The 19090-nt window shown below is 39.8% G+C and overlaps 3 protein-coding genes across 7 annotated transcripts; 1 reads left to right on the top strand and 2 right to left on the bottom strand.

Annotated features, from left to right (window-relative positions):
• The first annotated feature begins 1218 nt into the window (after positions 1 to 1218).
• Positions 1219 to 2013, top strand: LOC149391143 (uncharacterized). The gene has a single exon (XM_089619937.1). The coding sequence runs from the start codon at positions 1219 to 1221 to the stop codon at positions 2011 to 2013; it is 795 nt and encodes a 264-aa protein (XP_089476063.1).
• A 4959-nt stretch (positions 2014 to 6972) lies between these two features.
• On the bottom strand, positions 6973 to 8371 carry LOC149391142 (Late embryogenesis abundant protein (LEA) family protein). Its single transcript, XM_089620796.1, has 2 exons — positions 7502 to 8371; positions 6973 to 7431 (listed from the first exon to the last, which is right to left on the bottom strand). Exons 1-2 carry the CDS (start codon positions 8339 to 8341, stop codon positions 7186 to 7188), a joined length of 1086 nt encoding a protein of 361 aa, XP_089476922.1. The 5' UTR covers positions 8342 to 8371; the 3' UTR covers positions 6973 to 7185.
• Positions 8372 to 11070: 2699 nt separating this feature from the next.
• On the bottom strand, positions 11071 to 15999 carry LOC149391141 (filament-like plant protein). 5 transcript variants are annotated; one of them, XM_089619489.1, is made up of 7 exons: positions 15844 to 15999; positions 15692 to 15761; positions 14866 to 15026; positions 14576 to 14730; positions 13675 to 13900; positions 11759 to 13581; positions 11071 to 11666 (listed from the first exon to the last, which is right to left on the bottom strand). In XM_089619489.1, exons 4-7 carry the CDS (start codon positions 14684 to 14686, stop codon positions 11259 to 11261), a joined length of 2568 nt encoding a protein of 855 aa, XP_089475615.1. In that variant the 5' UTR covers positions 14687 to 14730; positions 14866 to 15026; positions 15692 to 15761; positions 15844 to 15999; the 3' UTR covers positions 11071 to 11258. The 5 variants fall into 5 exon arrangements, with proteins under 5 accessions (XP_089475615.1, XP_089475619.1, XP_089475617.1 ...); XM_089619493.1 differs by having other exon boundaries at positions 13675 to 13897; XM_089619491.1 differs by lacking the exon at positions 15844 to 15999 and having other exon boundaries at positions 15692 to 15796.
• Between the last annotated feature and the right edge of the window lie 3091 nt (positions 16000 to 19090).

Here is a 19090-nt window from a genome sequence, read left to right as displayed (position 1 = left end):
ACAGATCAGTCTCCCATCACAAGCTTTCAGCTTGGGGGGACTGCTGGCGAAGTCGCGACGGAAGTCACGATCGATCCCTCCGGACTCCCTCCGCCTCCGCTCGGGGGAGCACTGTCCGGATCTTTCCCAACTGATTCGGGACCTCGCCCTCCAGCGACCTATCAAACATTCATCCCTCAGCGTTTTGGCGGGAGGAATCAGACCCGTCATAGCCCGATAAGTGCAACAGCGGTCAATCCGGCACAAACGGGACCTCGTCTCTTTCGTGGTGGCGAACCTAGTATGACCGAGTTGGACAGGTTCAAGGAATCTATAACGGTCGAGCTGAGAGCTATCCGTTCAGAATTTCATTCTACGACCAGCTCGGCTCCCGAGATAGATCGTCTCGTTGAAGAAACAAGGCGAACTCCTTTCGTCAGAAATATCACTGAAGTGCAACTGGGAGATACCGGAAAGGTTTGCCTTCCACGATACAGTGGCACTTCAAGTCCGAAAGCTTTTATATTGTCCTTCAAAGTGGCAATGGGACGGGTTATGCTCGCTGAGAGAGAATTAGAGGCAAGATACTGCCAACTATTCGCTGAAAGCTTGTTCGGACCCGCCTTAGAGTGGTTCTCCAAACTCGAACCAAACTCCATTGATGGTTTCGATAAGCTATCGGCTGCATTCCTGAAACACTATTCGATATTCGTGGAGGACGATCTGACCATAGCAGACTTATGGGGGATCCAGCAGAGAGAGAACGAATTCTTAAAGGATTTCATGATCCGTTACAAGGACGTACTCTCGAAAATCTCTAACGTATGCCACAAATCTGCCATAACCTCTCTAAGGAACGATTTAAGGCACAACTCAAAGCTGAAATTGGAGATGACCGTTAACCGCCCCCTCACACTAAAGGATGCAATTCACAAAGCCGCGAATTACGCAAAGGCCGAAGAATAACTCACTTCCTACGAGAGGCAACGCGCGACAGAAAAGAAACCACCCTCCAATACTTGGGTGAGGCCCGCAAATGCTGGGAATAACCCTCGCAGGATTAATCCCCACGACGCCACACCTCACACCAAAAAGCAACACCTCCCTCCTAATTATACGTTCAATGTCGGTGATGACATTAAGGAGGGATGTCCCCAGGCAAAAATATGGACACGGGACCCCAATGCGTATTGCAGTTTCCACAAGGCTAACGGCCACGACACAGTTAATTGTGAGACCATGCGTAAGGCCTTAGCCGAGAAATATGCAAAGGGGGAACTAAAAGATGTTGATCTAGGACCCCCGCCAAAGAAGAAGGCCTTCAATAACAACAACAGGGGAATGGGCAACCCCTCCCCCAAGAGAGCGAGACCCGATGAGGAAGGGGAACCAAACTCCCCGCCGACTGTCGCAAAACACAGGGTTGACTTCATAATAGGCGGCTCAAAGTTTTGCAACGAAACGGTTAACTCTATCAAAACACATCAACGTCGGTTAAGTAACCAAACCACTAAAATCAGATTAGAACAAGATGTTCAAATATCGTTCTCCGAAAAAGAAGCAATAGGGACAACTGAACCGCATGACGACGCACTCGTAATCACGATCGACGTGTCTAACTGCGAGGTCGCGAGAGTTCTAATCGATGGAGGTAGCTCTGTAGATCTTATCTTCAAAGATACCCTGGCCAGGATGGGAATCAACGAAGACGAGATGGAAAGGGAACAAACCCATTTGACAGGCTTCAATGGGTCCACTACCCCGTCCTTAGGAACGATCAGGTTGCCCGTAAAAACACATGGAATCAATAAAATAGTAGAACTCCAAGTACTAGACTGTCTCTCCCCATACAATATTATCTTGGGAAGACCGTTGATACATAGGATGAGGGATGTGCCTTCAACCTTTCATCAATGTATTGGCTTCCCTACGTCTGAGGGGATAAAAGAGATCCGAGGTAATCAGGCGACCTCCCGCAGCTGCTATCTCACTAGCCACAAACATTGCGCTAAAACAAGTGAAGAAGAACAATAGCAATTAATGAACGTGGAGTCGGACGAGGGCGTCTCTACGCTAAAAGAACCCGACTCCCTTGATGCACCAAGTACCGAAATAACGATCCAAGTACAGCTCGATGGCTCCGATCCTTCCAAGTGCGTCGGAATCAGGACCAAGCTCAGTAGTAGTATCCGGCGAGAACTAATTTGCTTCTTAAAACGAAATAAATCCTCCTTCGCCTGGTCAACCGAAGATATGCCGGGAATAAGCATCGACATTACGTCTCACCAACTCAATGTTGACCTCAGCTTTAAACCGGTAAAACAAAAAAGATGAAAGCTCGGTCCCGACAGAGCACGGATGGTCAACGACGAGGTCGAAAGATTGCTCAGTGCAGATTCAATCCGCGAGGTGAAATACCCGGATTGGCTGGCAAACACCGTTGTCGTAAAGAAAAAAAATGGGAAATGGAGGGTATGCGTCGATTTCACCGATCTAAATAAAGCATGCCCTAAAGACATCTTCCCGCTGCCTCACATCGACCAGCTAGTCGAAGCGACCGCGGGGCATAAAATCCTTTCATTCATGGACGCATTCTCAGGATATAACCAAATCCTGATGCATCCGGACGACCAAGAAAAAACAGCTTTCATCACCGACCGAGGCACGTATTGCTATAAGGTCATGCCCTTTGGACTAAAGAACGCTGGCGCCATCTATCAAAGGTTAGTCAATGAAATGTTCAAAGAAAAGATAGGGAAAACGATGGAAGTGTATATCGGTCGATATGCTGGTTAAATCTCTAAGGAAGAACGACCACGTAGGACATTTGGAGGAATGTTTCGAGGTACTGAATAAGTATTAAATGAAACTCAATCCCACCAAATGTTCATTCGGAGTATCATCCGGTAAGTTCCTTGAGTATTTAGTTACCCAACGAGGAATTGAGGCTAACCCGGATCAATTACACACCTTGCGAGAAATGCCTTCACCCCGTAATAGGCGTGAAGTCCAAAGGTTGACAGGACGCATCACTGCCCTCAACCGCTTCATTTCTCGGTCCACAGATAAATGTCTTCCTTTCTACCGGCTCCTTAAAGGAAACAAGAAGCTCGAATGGGACGACAAATGCGAAGAGGCGTTCAAAAAATTGAAAAAGTATCTATTGACGCCCCCAATCTTGGCAAAATCCGTTGCGGGGGAGCCACTCTATCTATACGTCGCAGTGTCTCAAGCGGCAGTTAGTGGAGTACTCGTCAAAGAGGAGCAAGGGGACCAACGACCAATCTTTTATACAAGCAAGTCGTTAGTCGATGCTGAAACCCGATATCCTATTATGGAGAAGTTGGACTTGGTCGTCGTTTCCGTCGCGCGAAAACTTCGACCATACTTCCAATCTCACACCATAATAGTAATGACATCACATCCGCTCAGAAGTTTCCTACATAGCTCTAATCAATCAGGAAGATTAACTAAGTGGGCCGTGGAGCTGAGCGAATAGGATATTGAGTACCAAGTAAAGACATCCGCAAAATCGCAAGTTTTAGCGGATTTCATCATCGAACTCCCGAGGGAAAATCCCACTGTGACCGAAGTCGAAAACACCTGGACACTTAAAGTGGATGGGGCGTCATCGAAGCAAGGGGCAGGAGTGGGAATACACCTGACGTCCCCCTACGGTGAGACCATAGAACAATCGTTCAGGCTCGACTTCATCGCATCAAACAACGAAGCCGAATACGAAGCACTAATCACCGGACTTAGGTTAGCTACCGCAGTTGGATCAAAGAAAGTGGAAGCTTTCTGCGATTCTCAACTCGTGGAAAACCAATACTCCGGAGAATACGAGGCTAGGGACGAGCGAATGGAAGCTTACCTGAAAGTCGTAAAAGATCTCACGAAACAATTCGAAGAATTCTCCCTGACTAGGATTCCTCGGGGTGAGAATACTTCGGCCGACGCATTGACTGCCTTGGCATCTACCTCGGATCCGGACCTCAAAAGGATCATCCCAGTCGAAACAATCAAACTAACCTTCTTCAAAATCTTCTGAAAAAGCTGGGGGTTGAGGCCAAAGCTTGGCCGAGATGAACCTGTAAGAAGTAAAGTTTGATCACTCTACTTCGCCCTCCTGCAATATGGAAAGTTTCTCGGCGAACTCTGCTCCCTGAGATGGCGCCTTAATCTTTTCTAAAAAAAAAAACACATAACAGATAAATGTCAATTTATCTCACCTACCTACATAGTGAATATCAAAGAAAGAAAAAATATGATAAATTAATTTTCTGTGCATACTCGGCGAGCTCGCCCACTTCGAGGAAAAAGAACGAGCTCGATCCCCGAGTGAGTGCTCGTTCACGGCAAAGTAAAAGTATCGCCTTCCCCAATATTTATCCTTCGAAGGCAGGCCCGAGATCACACCCCTGCCTGCAGCCCTCGAGAGATAGAAACACTTCGGATCGTGTTTCGAATTCGCCTTAACGACACAAAGACGGACCAAGTCCATCAACGAGAGTTCGACTTTTTCCTCATGAGCCACAACAATCAGGCCCATCATCATCCTGACGAAGTTCAGACACATCTGGGGCAAGGTTAACCCTAGGGTCTGAACGAAGTCGAACAGGAGATGATGAATTGGAAATCTCAATCCGCATTTCTCTAGCCAGATCTCGTATATACAACAGAAACCCTCCACGACGGTGTCGGCGGTGGCCCCATGAGGAGGAAGAAGAATTCTTATTTCTGGGGGAATCTGATATTTTTCGCGGATTCTCCTAAGGTCAGTCGAGGTCACGGCAGAAGGTAACAGTATGTCTTCGTTCCCTAAAGGTTGAGACCCTGAGGGACGAAGTCCTGAGCTCGACATTCTAAAACTAAGGTTTTCAGGGGCGATGTGTTTAAAGTTATGAACTTAATTTCCTGAGTTCGCTCGTCGAACTAAGGATAAGAAGTGGTCGAAGTCTAAACAAAATCGAAGAACTTAGAGAGAGTTTAAGGGAGAGAGAGAGAAACTCATAAGAGAAAGTTACCTTTTAACCGCGGACGACGAGAATATAAGTAAGAAGAAATGACTCTTCGGCACGCTTATTTATATGTTTCTTGATTAACTAAAATCCCGAAAAAATCTAATGATTCCGGAGACAAATCTAATCAAAGATATTTCCTTGATATCTGCAAAGATATCAACAAACTCCCTGACTCTTCGACTTTGACCTTTGAAGTACGGTCATGTCACGCCACGTATGAAGACGTGTCCACGAATATCTGATTTCCCTCCATATACGTATTCGAGGCAGTTCGAATTCTCCGTGAAAAATATTTTAAAATATTCGAGATATTTTGAAAAGATTTGGGGGCTAATTGTGGGGGTATAAAAATTCAAATATTTAAATATTATTTCAGACGGGCTTTGGCCCGACTAAAAGCCCATAATCCATTTAAAGATCGGCCCGCAAAATCTTTTATGGGCCTAGCTCGCTCTCGGTAGATCGGCCCAAGTCCAGCAAAACTTCCTGGCTCGACAAAGGATTCCAGCTCGACCACGTCTCCCTGGTCAGAAGGATCAGTCAGTCAAAGAGCAGACCACGCCGCGAAGACCGGATCTCGGACGATTTCAGGTTGGGCGAGGAATGTGGATCGAAGAATACGTGTCTTCGGCCAGAAGGTTCCATCTCGTCTATAAATAGAGAAGGAGATGACAATTTTCGCACATGCAAGCTCTACACCTCAGTTTCCAATTAATTCAATTTTGTATTTTTATATTCACGATCTCCAGCTCGCCTTGTTGAGCTCGTTACCTCGCCCCTATTGTAACTCATTTCGAGATTAATAGATTTACATTAATATTCTTACATTATTACAATTTCAGCCTTATTATCGCTTCTTATACGACGTCCTTCGAAACCCACTGAAATATAATATCTTAGCAAATCCATTCTTTTATTTATTTTTTATTGTTGATCGTTGTAAAAATCGACATCAACAATTTCAATAACTATTAATCGGTTATTTCAATAACTATTAATCGGTTATTTCAATAACTTTCAGCCAGATTTTAATAGTTGATCACATTTCAATAATTGTTTATTAAATATCAATAATTGTTGACTAAATTTTTGAAACATGAGTATTTTTATCCGGGAAAAAAGATAAATGGTTATTAGTGAAATGTTTTGAAAATATTAGTAAAATATAAAAAGTGACGCATGTTTTAGATTAGTTATGAAATTTTCCCTACTATACTGGCCTGTGTATGACTTCAAAAAAAAATGTCATTTTAAGCTCCAAATTACCAACAGGAAAAAAAAATGTTGCCGAGTATATAAAATAGTATATAAATGAATTTCTTTTAATAATAGGTAGCTTAATTAAATACATATGCTACACCCAAATAAAACATACAAATACTAAACTAATGGGTTCTAAAGGTTTTTTTTTTTTTTTTTTTTTTTTTTGAGCAAATGGGTTCTAAAGTTAGAATACATATTACTACAGTGTTAATTAGAGAAAAATATCTTACATTCCAAAGGGTTCTATATAATTAAAAAAATCAAATTAATTCACTAATTAATGACTTTGGTCTAGTTATCGTTGTGAATATTGATTACTAAAGTTCAATAATACTTATTGTTTGATATAATTGACACCGAAATCATTGTTAGAGAAGGAGTAATTAATTTTTTTTACTATAATATAAACTCCACTGTTTATATTTGATATATTTCACATAAAAATAATTTTGATAGTTCTTTTAGAAAATACTAGCTCAAGGCTTTATACTAGGTATAAGGTATAGTGTAGCATCCAAGAGTACAAAGTATCATACATTTTCTACTGAGAGATCTCAGTAAGACACAATTGATTCAAGACTAAAATATGATGAAAGCATAGCGTGCACCACTACAAACTATGGCTTGGACGATACACGTGTAAAATTTTCAGCAAATTCTAAGGAACAATCATACTAAAAATTCAAGAAAAAAATTTGCTCTCAGGAAAGTGAAGAAAGAATCATTACATCACACATTAAGTTCATAGATATATATACACACATATAGTATCAACTCCAAAATTATAAACGCGGTTGGACCCATATTACAAAATATGTACACAACATAAACGCCCATGGGTACAACCTTCAGTTAAAAAAAAAAACACTTACAATGCAACCATAAAAATAAAAATATAGAAAAACAAAAACCGGATTGATTAAAAGGTGAGGTGAAGACGATCTGCGAGGTAATACACGTGCCATGAGAGGGACATGAGAGAGAGGATGTTAGCAAAAGCCGACCAAGTGTTGAGCTTCTTAAGCCTCTTGCTTAGTCCCCTAATCCGATTCCTAATCATCTCTTGCTCGTTGGCTCTCTCGGCCGACGTGACGGGTTGGGATTCCGAAGGCTCCTCTCTCCCTCCTCCCTCCTCTTTCTCCAACCTCATCTTCTCAAACATTACCTGCCAACAAACGACATGATTATTATTGTTAATTACGGTGCGAGACACACACGTCAGCAAATAAACGTACCTTACTGGCTCTGGGCTCCAAGAAGAGGGCGTTGAGGAGAACCAAGAGCAGAGACGCCGAGAGGTTGTAGACCTGAAGGCGCTCGGTGGCCCTCGAGATTCGGTGCGCCATGGCGTACCAGACGAGAGTGGTCCCCACCATCACTCCCATCCACCGGAAGTATACGGGGAAGATCTTGCTCTGCACCACAGCGAATTGCTGCACGGGAAGCGCGCGTGACAGCACGTGGCTCAGCACGAACGTGACCCACACTCCGCCGCCGTACGCGGCCGCGAAGGCCAAGAGGTAGATCGTGCCCGAGAGCGGGTTCAGGGCTTCCGACGAGACCATCTTCCCCAACGAAATCATGGCCGAGCTCCCCGCCGTGGCTCGCCGCAGCCCCGAGAAGAGCCCGGTCACATTCGTTGCCACGTCATCCAGCATCGTATCTCGAATCGCTTTCGCCTCCGTCGCCGTCTCTTTCACCTTCTCGTACGCCTCCTCCGCCTTTCCGGCCACCGCCTCCTCCGCCCGGTGAGACGCTCCGGCGACGGAGTCCTTGGTTTTGGCGACGGCGTCGGCCATCTTGTGGACGCATTTTCCGTAGGCGTCGCAGATGAGCTCCTTCGGGCCGCGTCGGTGCTGGGGCTCCTCGCCGGAGACGCCGCCACCGTCGTGGGTGGACTCCGGCTGGAAGGAGACTTTGGTCTTGGGCTGGCCTTCGGGGCTGTACTCGACGACCACGACGCGGTGGCCTTCTTTCACGATGAGGTTGTCGGCGTCCTTTTCGTTGTGGGAGGACCACAGTCCGGCGGCGAATATCGAGCTGGCTAAGAGGCACAGAGAAACAATGTTCATCATCGCAGTGTTCTCTAATGGAAATAAAAAGAAACAAAGAATGTATGGGTTTAGTCATATCACTTATATATGAAGTGTGAGTGACATATAAGTCTTGACGGTCAAGAGAGTCGACGTGGCGACAGAGCCGTTTTACACGTATGTAATCTTCCTCGGAATGACGCGTGCTCAATTTGCATGGATTGTATTCGTGGCAATCACCGTCGGTGCACCGCCACGTCCATGGTTTCTACTATATCACTCTGATACAGGACTGGACTATTGTTACTTGTACTTTGGTTCCACAATTATGTGTATGCCGGTTTGTAAACAAGGATTAAAATATGTTTTGATTTCACTTATATATCGAGAGTATCGAGGGATATATCGACCAGTATCTTATAACGATTTTAATACTGACTACCGATGTATCGATGATATATCGACTATCGATAAATATATCGATAAAATCATATAACAAATAGATACTATGTATTTGATACATATAACAATTATATTTTAAATATATATATATATATATATATATATATATATATATATATACTTAATGAATGAATATATAACATTTATTTGAATTTTAAACCACTTGATTTTAACTTGAAACAAATGAATGAAAAAAAAAAAAAAATTCTTTGATGCTATTTAGTTAACAAATAGAGTTCACCTACTATGAAACTAAAAAATTAAAAGAAAAAAAAAATCACTATATAAACTATGTAGTTTTATGAATTTTCAAAAGGAAAAATGGACCGTCAGCCCAAGAACTCAAGTTTAAATTTTGGGTCAGTTTAGAACCATAATTGTAAAAATTTTGGGTCAGTTTAGAACCATAATTGTAAGGTAGAAATTTCAATTAATATTACATATTAGTTTAAAATATAAAAATATATATTATTTGACAAAAATATCCTTGATCTCATTCTTCCCCTTATCTCTCTCTCTCTCTCTCTCTCTCTCTCTCTCTCTCTCTTAAACGACCAAGAAGCAAAAAATCCGAACCACTGCACAAATTTATCTAGCGGCCTTGTGTAGTCCTACATCACATCCGCGTGTTTAACAAATTCTAGGTTACTTAGGCCATCTCCAACCACACTCTAAAACACCAAATATACCGATTTTTTTCCTCCAACCACACTGCAAAACCAACACCAAATTTGCAGTGTTGTACAGTGCCGCGCCAAATTTGGCGCGGCACTGTTCACACGGCAATTTTTTTGGCGTGGCACTGTTCACACGGCAATTTTTTTTTTTTTTTTTTTTACATATATATATAACCTTACAAATATTTATAAAATACCAAAATTCATAAATTGACTACAAAAATACATTAAAACAAAATAACAATACATAAAAATTTAAACATAGATTACAAAGTTTAAATTAAACACACAAAATAAAATAAAAACTAAAACAATAACATAATTTTATTTATTTTAGTTTTTTTTTAATATTGGTAAGTAATAAATAATTTTAATCACTTAATTAAAAAATATAAATATTATAATTATTTATTAAACTATTTATTAATAAAGAGATTGTATAATTTTAATAATATAATAATGATGAATAGTATTTTTAGTGTGAAATTTGATGTTGTGATTGGAGTTGGAAAAAAATTTGGTGCTAAATCAACACAAAAGTTGTGTTGAAACAACACCAAATATAGAAATTGGGTTGGGGTTGCCCTTAGTTCATCAATTCTCGATTGATTTTAGACGTGAATATCTAAATTGCAATGGATATGTTTATTGAACCTGTTATATCAAACTTTATACATATTTCAAACTGTAATGTGATAAAAGAGTTTAGATTTAACATTTTTTTTTTTACTTTAGTCTTCTGTGATTCAGCCTGCGGCATAATGTGGTGAATTGCGGTGGTGTGTGGAAATTCGTGGTAATCTATGACAGACTTTGATTATATATTGTTAAACTGCGCACATTTACATGATGTTATTATTATGTTTGATCAGACTTAGAATCTTAAAAATGTAGCACTCATGTCATGAAAATTCGGAATATTATAAAGTTTTGTGATCTATTAGATAAGCTATGCAAAGTACTTAATGTGGATAAATTTCTTCTTTATATGACAATTGAAGTACATGGGTGAATAAGTACCTACACATGTTGGTAAATAGTTAATGTACAATATTTTATTACTAAAACTGGATGCTTCATTGTGTTCCGTAAACTCAGGGTGATAAGGATTCAATTTAGTCGAAAAAAAAATTGAATAATCATTCACGTAAAATAGAAAGCCTGCTTCTTCTCGCTTGAAGCTTATCGTCGCGATTCGCTCTATGTTTCAAGGCTCGAGCAATTAAAATTGTTATACCTACCAATTTTTCAGTTTAAAATAGATAGAAACTAGATTTACAACAATAAAAAACTACGTAGGAATGACTATATATTTTAAAAAAAAACGATTAATTATTGCTTTTTTAGTATAATTAAATATTATTTTAATTTATTCTATTCAGTAAAGTTTTATTTTAGTTGAATCATAAAATTTTTATTTTCAAACTTGTTACCCAACATTTTAGATTCAAATATGAAATTTTACTTGTAATAATCTGCACCCGTACCAAAGCCAAAGTGCTTGACCAAAAACACTTAACAGTCACGTTGCATTTCAGTGTACACTTTAGTTTAAAGTTTAAACTAAGCGCCAGGGCAGTTAAACATACCAACATCGTTTACAAAAATAAAATAAAAGGAAAATATATCCACTTTGCGCGTCACCGGGCTTTCAATTCAATACTCGTCACCGATGATATACTAGTTCAATCAAAAGACTGAATCCACCGCCAATTAAATGGGCAGTGCATGAACGGATTTCTAATCTGAATAGAGAAGAAACTCTAAAATCTTTGTTTCATTTACACCTACTAAAATAAAAAATAAAAAAACACCTCTCCCTAGATCTCTAACCTTATCCCGCTTTTAGTCCTAGAGAAGAACTTCGCAAACCCGTTCCGGTTCTTCTCCAACCCACCCGAGACCACCATGGCTGAAGTCGAAGAGCTTGACGAGGTCGACGAAGGCGGTGATGGCTCGTCGTGGCTTTTCACGATCAAATGAAGTGGAGACGTGTTTTGATCGCCCATCTTCGAAGGACCGAAATCTCTCTTCGGCGAAAACGTCTGGTTCGAGTGCAATCTCCAGTGTTCCCCGGTTCTCGGATTCAGATTCTGAGAGAACCCGGGTACATTTGTCGTATCGATAAGGAAATCCTCGAGTGTCGCCAGAGATTTAAGCTGATTCCCGAGAGACGCTATGGTTTTCTGACACTCGGCTAGTTTCCCCGCGGCCACAGCCAAATCCTCCTGCAAAAGAAAATTATAATAAATGAATAAATTTTGAAAATAATGGGCGTTCGCGAGTTAGCTTAGGAAGCAAGTAAAGTCGGGGAACGAACCTGTTTGATCTTTATCTCGGTGTTGGGGCCAGAATTTGCCCGGACTATGACTTCCTCTCTCTCCATGGACGACAACTCATCCTCTAGCTCTCGACACCTGGCGGCAATTTCCTTGGACAATTCCCTCTCTCTCCGGACCTCCTCTTCCAAGAGGCTCATCTTTGCCGAGACGGTCCGAGCTTCGGCCTCGACACTCACGAGCTGAGACTCGATCGTCTCCTTCGATTTTCTCGCGGTGCTCAGCTCTTTTCGCAGCTCTTCGATCTTCAGCTCGGCTTCCTCGAGCCGATGCTGCGACGCCTCTGCTCGCTCTCGGCTCTCTGCCAGAGCAGCCTCAATCTCGGCTTTTTCTGATTCCAATTTTTCCAATTCCTCTTCCAGCTCGGCTTTCTGATGAGTCATTGCGAGCTCGGCTCTCAGAACGCTTTCTCCGCGTTCGGACTCGTTAGCCTCGAGCTCGGCCTTTTCCGTTTCCAATTTCTCCAATTTATCCTCCAAATCCGATTTTTCCATTTCGAGATTCTCCAACTTTGATTCCAATTCAGCCCTTCCGCTTCTCAGCTCGTCCAATTTTTCTTCCAGCTCGGCCGTTCGTTGGTTCGCCGCTTCGAGCTCGGTTCTCAAGACGCTCTCTCTGCACTTGAGCTCGTCCTCCGATCCCTTCTTCTCGTTCGCCAACTTCTCTAGTTGACCTTCCAATTCCGTCGTCCTATGAATCATTGCCTCGAGTTTGCTTCTCAAACCGTTTTCTACAGTTTGAGATCCGTTCTCCACCTCGGCTTTCTCCGTTTCCAACTTCTCCAACATCTCTTGCAATTCATCTGCGTGCCGAATCGCCGCTTCGAGTTCCGTTCTCAGATCATTTTCTACATCCCTCGATCGATTCTCGAGCTCATCCTTCGATTTTTCTAATTTTTTCAACTTGTCTTCCAATTCGACCGTTCGGCATGTACTCGCTTCCAGTTCTTCTCTCAAGAAACGTGTTTCGTCTTTCGATTCGCGAGCCTCTAGTTCGGCCTTTTCCATCTCCAACTTCGCCAATTTCTGTTCCAGCTCAGCTGTACGACGAGTCATGGTATCGAGTTCAGCTCTCAAGACACTCACTCCGCTTTCGGATTCGGATTCAAGGGAATTGCTCTTAGTCTCGGTCGCTGCAAAGCGCTCCATCTCAAGGAAATCGTCCATCAGATTAATATCCACCGAAGAGTTCGGGATATTCTTTTTTCCACCACTTTTTTCATTCTTGAATTGCTCGAGCTCGGAAACCAAAGCCGATGCCCATGAATCCGAGCGTTTGATCGAATCCAAACTATTCATGTGATTACTCGAGGGTGATTTCGAAGCAGTCGCTCTCAATCTCCGACACTCGGCCTCGAGCTTCGCGACCTTCTTGATGCTTTCCAAGTGTTGCTTGCTCGCCGACTCGGCCGCTTGGGTGCTCAAATCCCTCTCGATCGTCCTCACTTCTAGCTCCTCCATCTGATCGTGGATCTCGAGCCTCAGAGACGAGTTCTCTTTCTCCAAAAACTCGAGCTTGAGGCGAATATCAGGGTCGACCCGGGAAGAAGATTCCGGTTGGTTTTGGAGCTCGAGAAGCTTGCTCTCGAGAATGCACTTTGTGGACTCCCATTCGAGGGTCTTCAAAGACAGAGCATCGTGAATTTTTTGCTCTTGCTCGTCTCTCGCCAGTCTCAGCTGCCTAACACATTCCTTGAGCGCTCCATCGAGATGGCTCACCCGATCTTCGAGTCCCAATTTCTGCTGCAACACGCTCTCGAGCTGTTGTTTTAAGATGGCCACTTCGTTTTCAGCTTTTTCCCAGCCTAAGAGAACACATGCACGTATATGGTATTTATAGAGCCTAATATATAACGAAAAAATGAATTTCACGAGATTTAGAGTCTTTCAATTTCTACCTGCAACAGCTTCTTCGGCAACTTTGGCATGTTGTTTGACCAAGTCTTCTTTCGCACTGACATTTACAAGCGCGGCCGATAGTCTTTCTGTGAGAATCTTCACAGTGTCGTTGGCGTCGTCTATTTTTGGAGAGCTTTCGTCGATAACTTCGGACCTCGCTACTGCTTTCGAGGACACTTCCGGTGACCGAGTATTGTGATCCGGAGACCCCTTAATTGCCTCCTGCTTCAATTATTCAAAAGAAAAAAAAAATGCATAAGGTTAGGTCTGCCAGCTCTTTTAGATCTAATTTTTTCTTTAATGTCTTAATGAAAATTACCATATTAGGAACTCTTAAATTCTTACAAAAGATTCAAACTTTTATATTTTTTCTTGAGCTAGCTCACCATGGATTCATGACTAAATCAGTTGATACTTTTTCAATTACAGTATTATACACCAAAATCAAATTAATATACACCCGTTTAGGAGCTAAATGTAAACAACGAATGTGTTATCGTATCTTAACAAATTTCACCGAGAACCAAAGTTATTCTCAGCTCTTAGATAGTTATCGTATCATGCCAAGTAAAGCTATCAGTACAGCTCTGTTCTTGAAAAAGAATATAAAAACAACTTCAGGACCCATAACTGGGACATCTAGAAAAAGGCGTGCAAAATTAACAGACGGTTTTTTCAACTAACACTTATCTTCAAAGCAAAGCTTAAAACAGAAATTAAGACCTTGTCTAGATCTTACATGAATGCCAAGCAAAACAAACCCAGAAAAAGAGAGACCACAAGCAGATGAAAAGAAGAAAAAAAAAAGTGAGATTTTGCTTCGAACCTTTTTGTTTTTATTTTTTTTATTATTATATATATTTTAATTCAATTTAGATGAGTGAGTGTTCACTTTCGTACCTGCTCATCGGAGTACCTCTCGGAGTGAGAAGATATGGATCCAGAACTTTCAGTCTCACCCGAACTCTTCTCCGACGACTTCCTCTTCCACAGCCAATTACGTTTCTCCATTGTCGAACACGCTAAGAGCCAGCGAATCAACGTCAACAATTCATCTGAAGACACGCAATCCATGAGAAGCCATGTGATACACAAAATACAATATTCATTTAAAATAAGTAACAATTAAAAGAAAAAAGATCTTCTCTGCTCTGAATAGATAGCTTAAGAAACCCAAATCAGTACATTACCTTTCGAAGGAATCGGCGTAACTCCACAATCCTATCGACAAAACCGTGAACAGTGATTTCTTATAACACCGCCAAAGCCGCGAAATCAACCGGAAATAATGACCAATTTTTTTACAATGTTTTCTTTATCTTCAACAATGTCGAATGAATGAAACAGTAGCCTGTAAGAATAAGAAAAAAGAACTAATTAAGCGACAGAATGTTTTTTGAAAAAGAAAATTAAAAAAAAAAAGATCCGGATACTAAAGACTCACCAAGGTTAAAAAATGAAATAATAAAAAAAGCGCTCTTAATTTTCGATGAGGACGATGAAGAAGAATGAGGAAAATGAATGATGATCTGAGATTGATGGTGATAATTATAAGATGCGCTTCGCTGAGTATAATATTCGAACCAGTAATACCTTTGACTGAGTATCGGAGACCAGTAACAGCAAATGGGTCTCATTCAAATCAAAACCAGTATTAAATGAAAAGAAATGGGTTTCAGGCATTAAAAAATATAATAAAAAATTACACAAACCATATTTAAGATTTGAACAGCAAAATAAATAATTATATTAATGAAAAAGCTTCCTTTCTTAAATAATAATAATAATAAATGAAAATCACTCTGGACAAATCCGTAGAATGTCAGTTTGGGTATTACAAGAATAACAATAATAATACCAACGAACAATTTCTTGGCTCTCACTTTACTTTACATAAATATTTATCGAATATCGCGATATTTTTCTTAAAAAAAAGCAATAGAGGGACTCAGAGCGCATGTGACAGACAGTGGTGGACTCGAAGTTGTGAAGTTCAAGCAAAAAATAAAACCCCACCTTTTTTTCTTTTTTTCCTCACAGCTTTTGATTTAGGCACGAACCAAAGAATATCGCCTGGTTTCTAATTCTGATTCAAATTAATGGGTATTCAGCATAAATATACTAAATATAATGATAGGAAATGGATGTTTTGAAACCGAGCGACTTACCCTTATTCCCGCCTATAAGTAAATAATTAAATAAATGAGCACTATAATAACTGCCTCACCAATAGCAGTGACATCTGAGATTTTATTATTATTAAATCATTTTTGAAATTGATATGGAGATGGACTGTGTGTGTGTGGGAAAAGAAGAGGAGCTGATTTTGAACTTTTGAGTGTTTGGACTTGGAATTGCAGACTTGCAGTTTGGTTCAGTGGTGGGTCCCACTTTACGGTATTTTTTTTATTATAATTTCAACGACGCTGTTGTATTTGTGTATTTGGCTAGTAGAAGGAATCTTTACTGTGTCGAGGCTCCAAGATCTCGTACAATACTTGCCTTAGTGCCTATCGGACGGTTCATAATGCATCATTGCCTACCAGAGTGAGTGAAAAAATTTTAAATTTTCTTTTTTTTTAACAATAAAAATTTAAAATTTTCTGTTGCCACTTTTCATTGTCTTGAGCCTCTTGGCTCTACTTGAGTCTTGACTATGGTAAACTTCATTTTTTTTTTTTTTTTTTTTGGCATTTTAATCCTCTTTTATGATTGTTTCACAAAATACAAATCTCTTTTTTTCGGTGAAACTTTTTTAAAATAGTTTTCAACTTCTATTTAAATTAGCTGATGATGAGATTTAATGCCTTAAATCAAATGTCTAACGGTTTCATTTCTTTTTTTTTTTCTAAATATATGTTTTAAGATATTTTGGGTGACACTATCTTTTTTGATTTGACAACGTGAGTTCAATCCATAAAAATAGCAAAAAAGAAAATAGTTAATTACACACGGTGTAAATGTATAAATGAAATATTGTCACGAGAAAAGGTTTATTAAAGCTAATAATTTATACAAAACTTATTAGGTGGGACATAATTGAAAATTCAATGTTAGAGATATTCGAGCTTAATAGAATTCTCACCTATCAGCTGGGAGAACGTAAGCAACTAAGAATATCTTATATTTTTATGACAAATTTATCATATGAAAAATTTCGTTGACACATGGATAGATAAATAAATAGAAAGATCAGTATATAATATATATATATATATATATATATATATATATATATATTAATTTGCATGGGTAAGGCTTGTGCAAGAAAACATATTAATTGTTGATATATAATAATTGTTACACATTTGAAAATAGATTAAATGGATTGATAAATACTACTTGCATCTTCTTTTCACGTCCATCACTTGAGAACTCAAATAAAATGTGTACATCCCTCGACTCCTTCGGCGTTGTGCACATCCCTCGAACTTGTAATATGGCGGCCCATCGGCTTACTAAATATGTTGTAACTTTTCAAGTCCACTGTATGTGGATTGACTTTGTTCCTCCCCCACTGTGGGATACAATTTTGGCTGATAAGCCTCTTATGAATTAGTCACAGCAGTGACTGCCTTTCAAAAAAAAAAATATGTAGGCTTCCTAGGAAACATATGCGTGGTAACAAACTAAGGCTCGTAACCATAGGTGACGATATCGGAAGGAATCATACTTCTCAGTCACGACCACCCAGAATGTCTACCGAAACTTTCATTGTAGTAGGCTTTTGTACCGGCAATTCCAACTCTTTGTTGGAACCGAAACCGGACGATACATATCGGAAGAACATTTCTGACCGCCTATAATTGCCTTCCAAAACTTCCATTCTAGTGGACTTCTGAACTGACAGTTCTGGTTCCTTGTTGGGAAGCGAAATAGGACAGTACAATCCAGAAGAACTTTCTTTTAGGATTGTACCGTTAAGGTTTTAATATTCTTTTTTTGCTTTTTTTTTTTAATTTTTCAAACTGAGTCGTAAGATTTATCTCCAACAGTCAATATTTATCTTCATGTTTCTACCATTCAATTTCTCAGCAACAATCGTGGAATTTCTCATCAACAATCACAACCATGGTCCATGACCACTAGGCTCAACAACCACAACCCTAAAGCCAATTTTTATTATATCTCGAAATAAAAAAATAAAAAAATTCGTTCCAGAAGGATGAAACTTCCGGTCCCTATTGATTGGAACATAGCGTTCTTGCTAGGATCGAGGTAGCAATTTGGCCAGAACCAACAGGGCAAATCCGACGAAATGCCCATAATTAATCATTCATGAATCAACAAATAGAAACATACATATACAAATACAGGGGCCTAAAATTGAAACATGATGAATTACTCTTGTAATATTTAGAATGAATTAAATAGAGAGCATCTATATAGATTTAACGCTACAAGTGAGGTCTTGCTATTTTTTTTTTTTTTATAATAGTAGCTCGAGGCTTTCTAATAGAATAAGGGCATAACACCCAAAAGTACAAACATCGTACATCTTTTGACAACAAATGACGATACCTCAAGATAGTTATGATTCAAGACTAGAATCATGTAAACGCACATCGTGTGTGGACTTCCCTCAAGCGGAAGATTTATCACACTGAATTTCAAGCAACTTAATAGCTCTTTCAACATTCCCTCAGAGGTTATTAGATGAACCAAAACGCTCGAGGACCACCGATTGTGGACAAAGACGTTCGAGAGTTCATACCACCAAAAAGCTAATAGAAAACTCGAACTCCTAACCCGCAAGGGGACTAAGACCTCTTCGTGACACAAAAACCACTCAACAATAGTCGACATAACAACAAAATCTAAATAAAACACAGGTTCAAAGTAAGCTAGTCTATTATTTCGTTCTTATTGCACTAGAAAATATATATCCAGAAAATATTTATTTTTGACTTGCAAATTAAAAAAAAAACGATAGCTAATTAAGCACAGTAATCCCTTCGTAAGAATCACGTATATTTTAATGAGGTAGCAGAGATGACGTGCACGTACTTTTGTTGGGAAAAAAAATCGACAAGAACAAAATAACGATGTCTTTAAGCACGTACAAGTTTGATTTATTTCCAAATTTCTACTAGTAGTCTATCACGGTTTTTTTTTTTTTTTTTTGTTGTTGCGAAATTATTCACATGAACAACAATTACAACAATTATATTATATATTTTTAAGTTTCGTTTGACGTTGTATTTACAACTATATCCATTATTGTCATAGATTGCTCCATATTTTCCCTCCTTTCTTGTTTAAACACACAACACAATATCTTCATCATCAAATCAGTTCCATGATCAAAATTTGTTCGTAGGCTGTATATATTATATACGACTCTGAGTTTGAGATGTTAGTACAATATAAATATATAATTGGGTGTGAATGCAATATTAACTGCTATTATTATTT

Source organism: Urtica dioica, chromosome 7, assembly GCF_054948205.1.
Source record: "Urtica dioica subsp. dioica isolate 48M chromosome 7, U.dioica_male_clone48M_v1_H2, whole genome shotgun sequence".
NCBI lineage: Eukaryota > Viridiplantae > Streptophyta > Magnoliopsida > Rosales > Urticaceae > Urtica > Urtica dioica.
The sequence above is the reverse complement of the archived record's forward strand: the minus strand, read 5'-3'. Positions and strand labels throughout refer to the sequence as shown.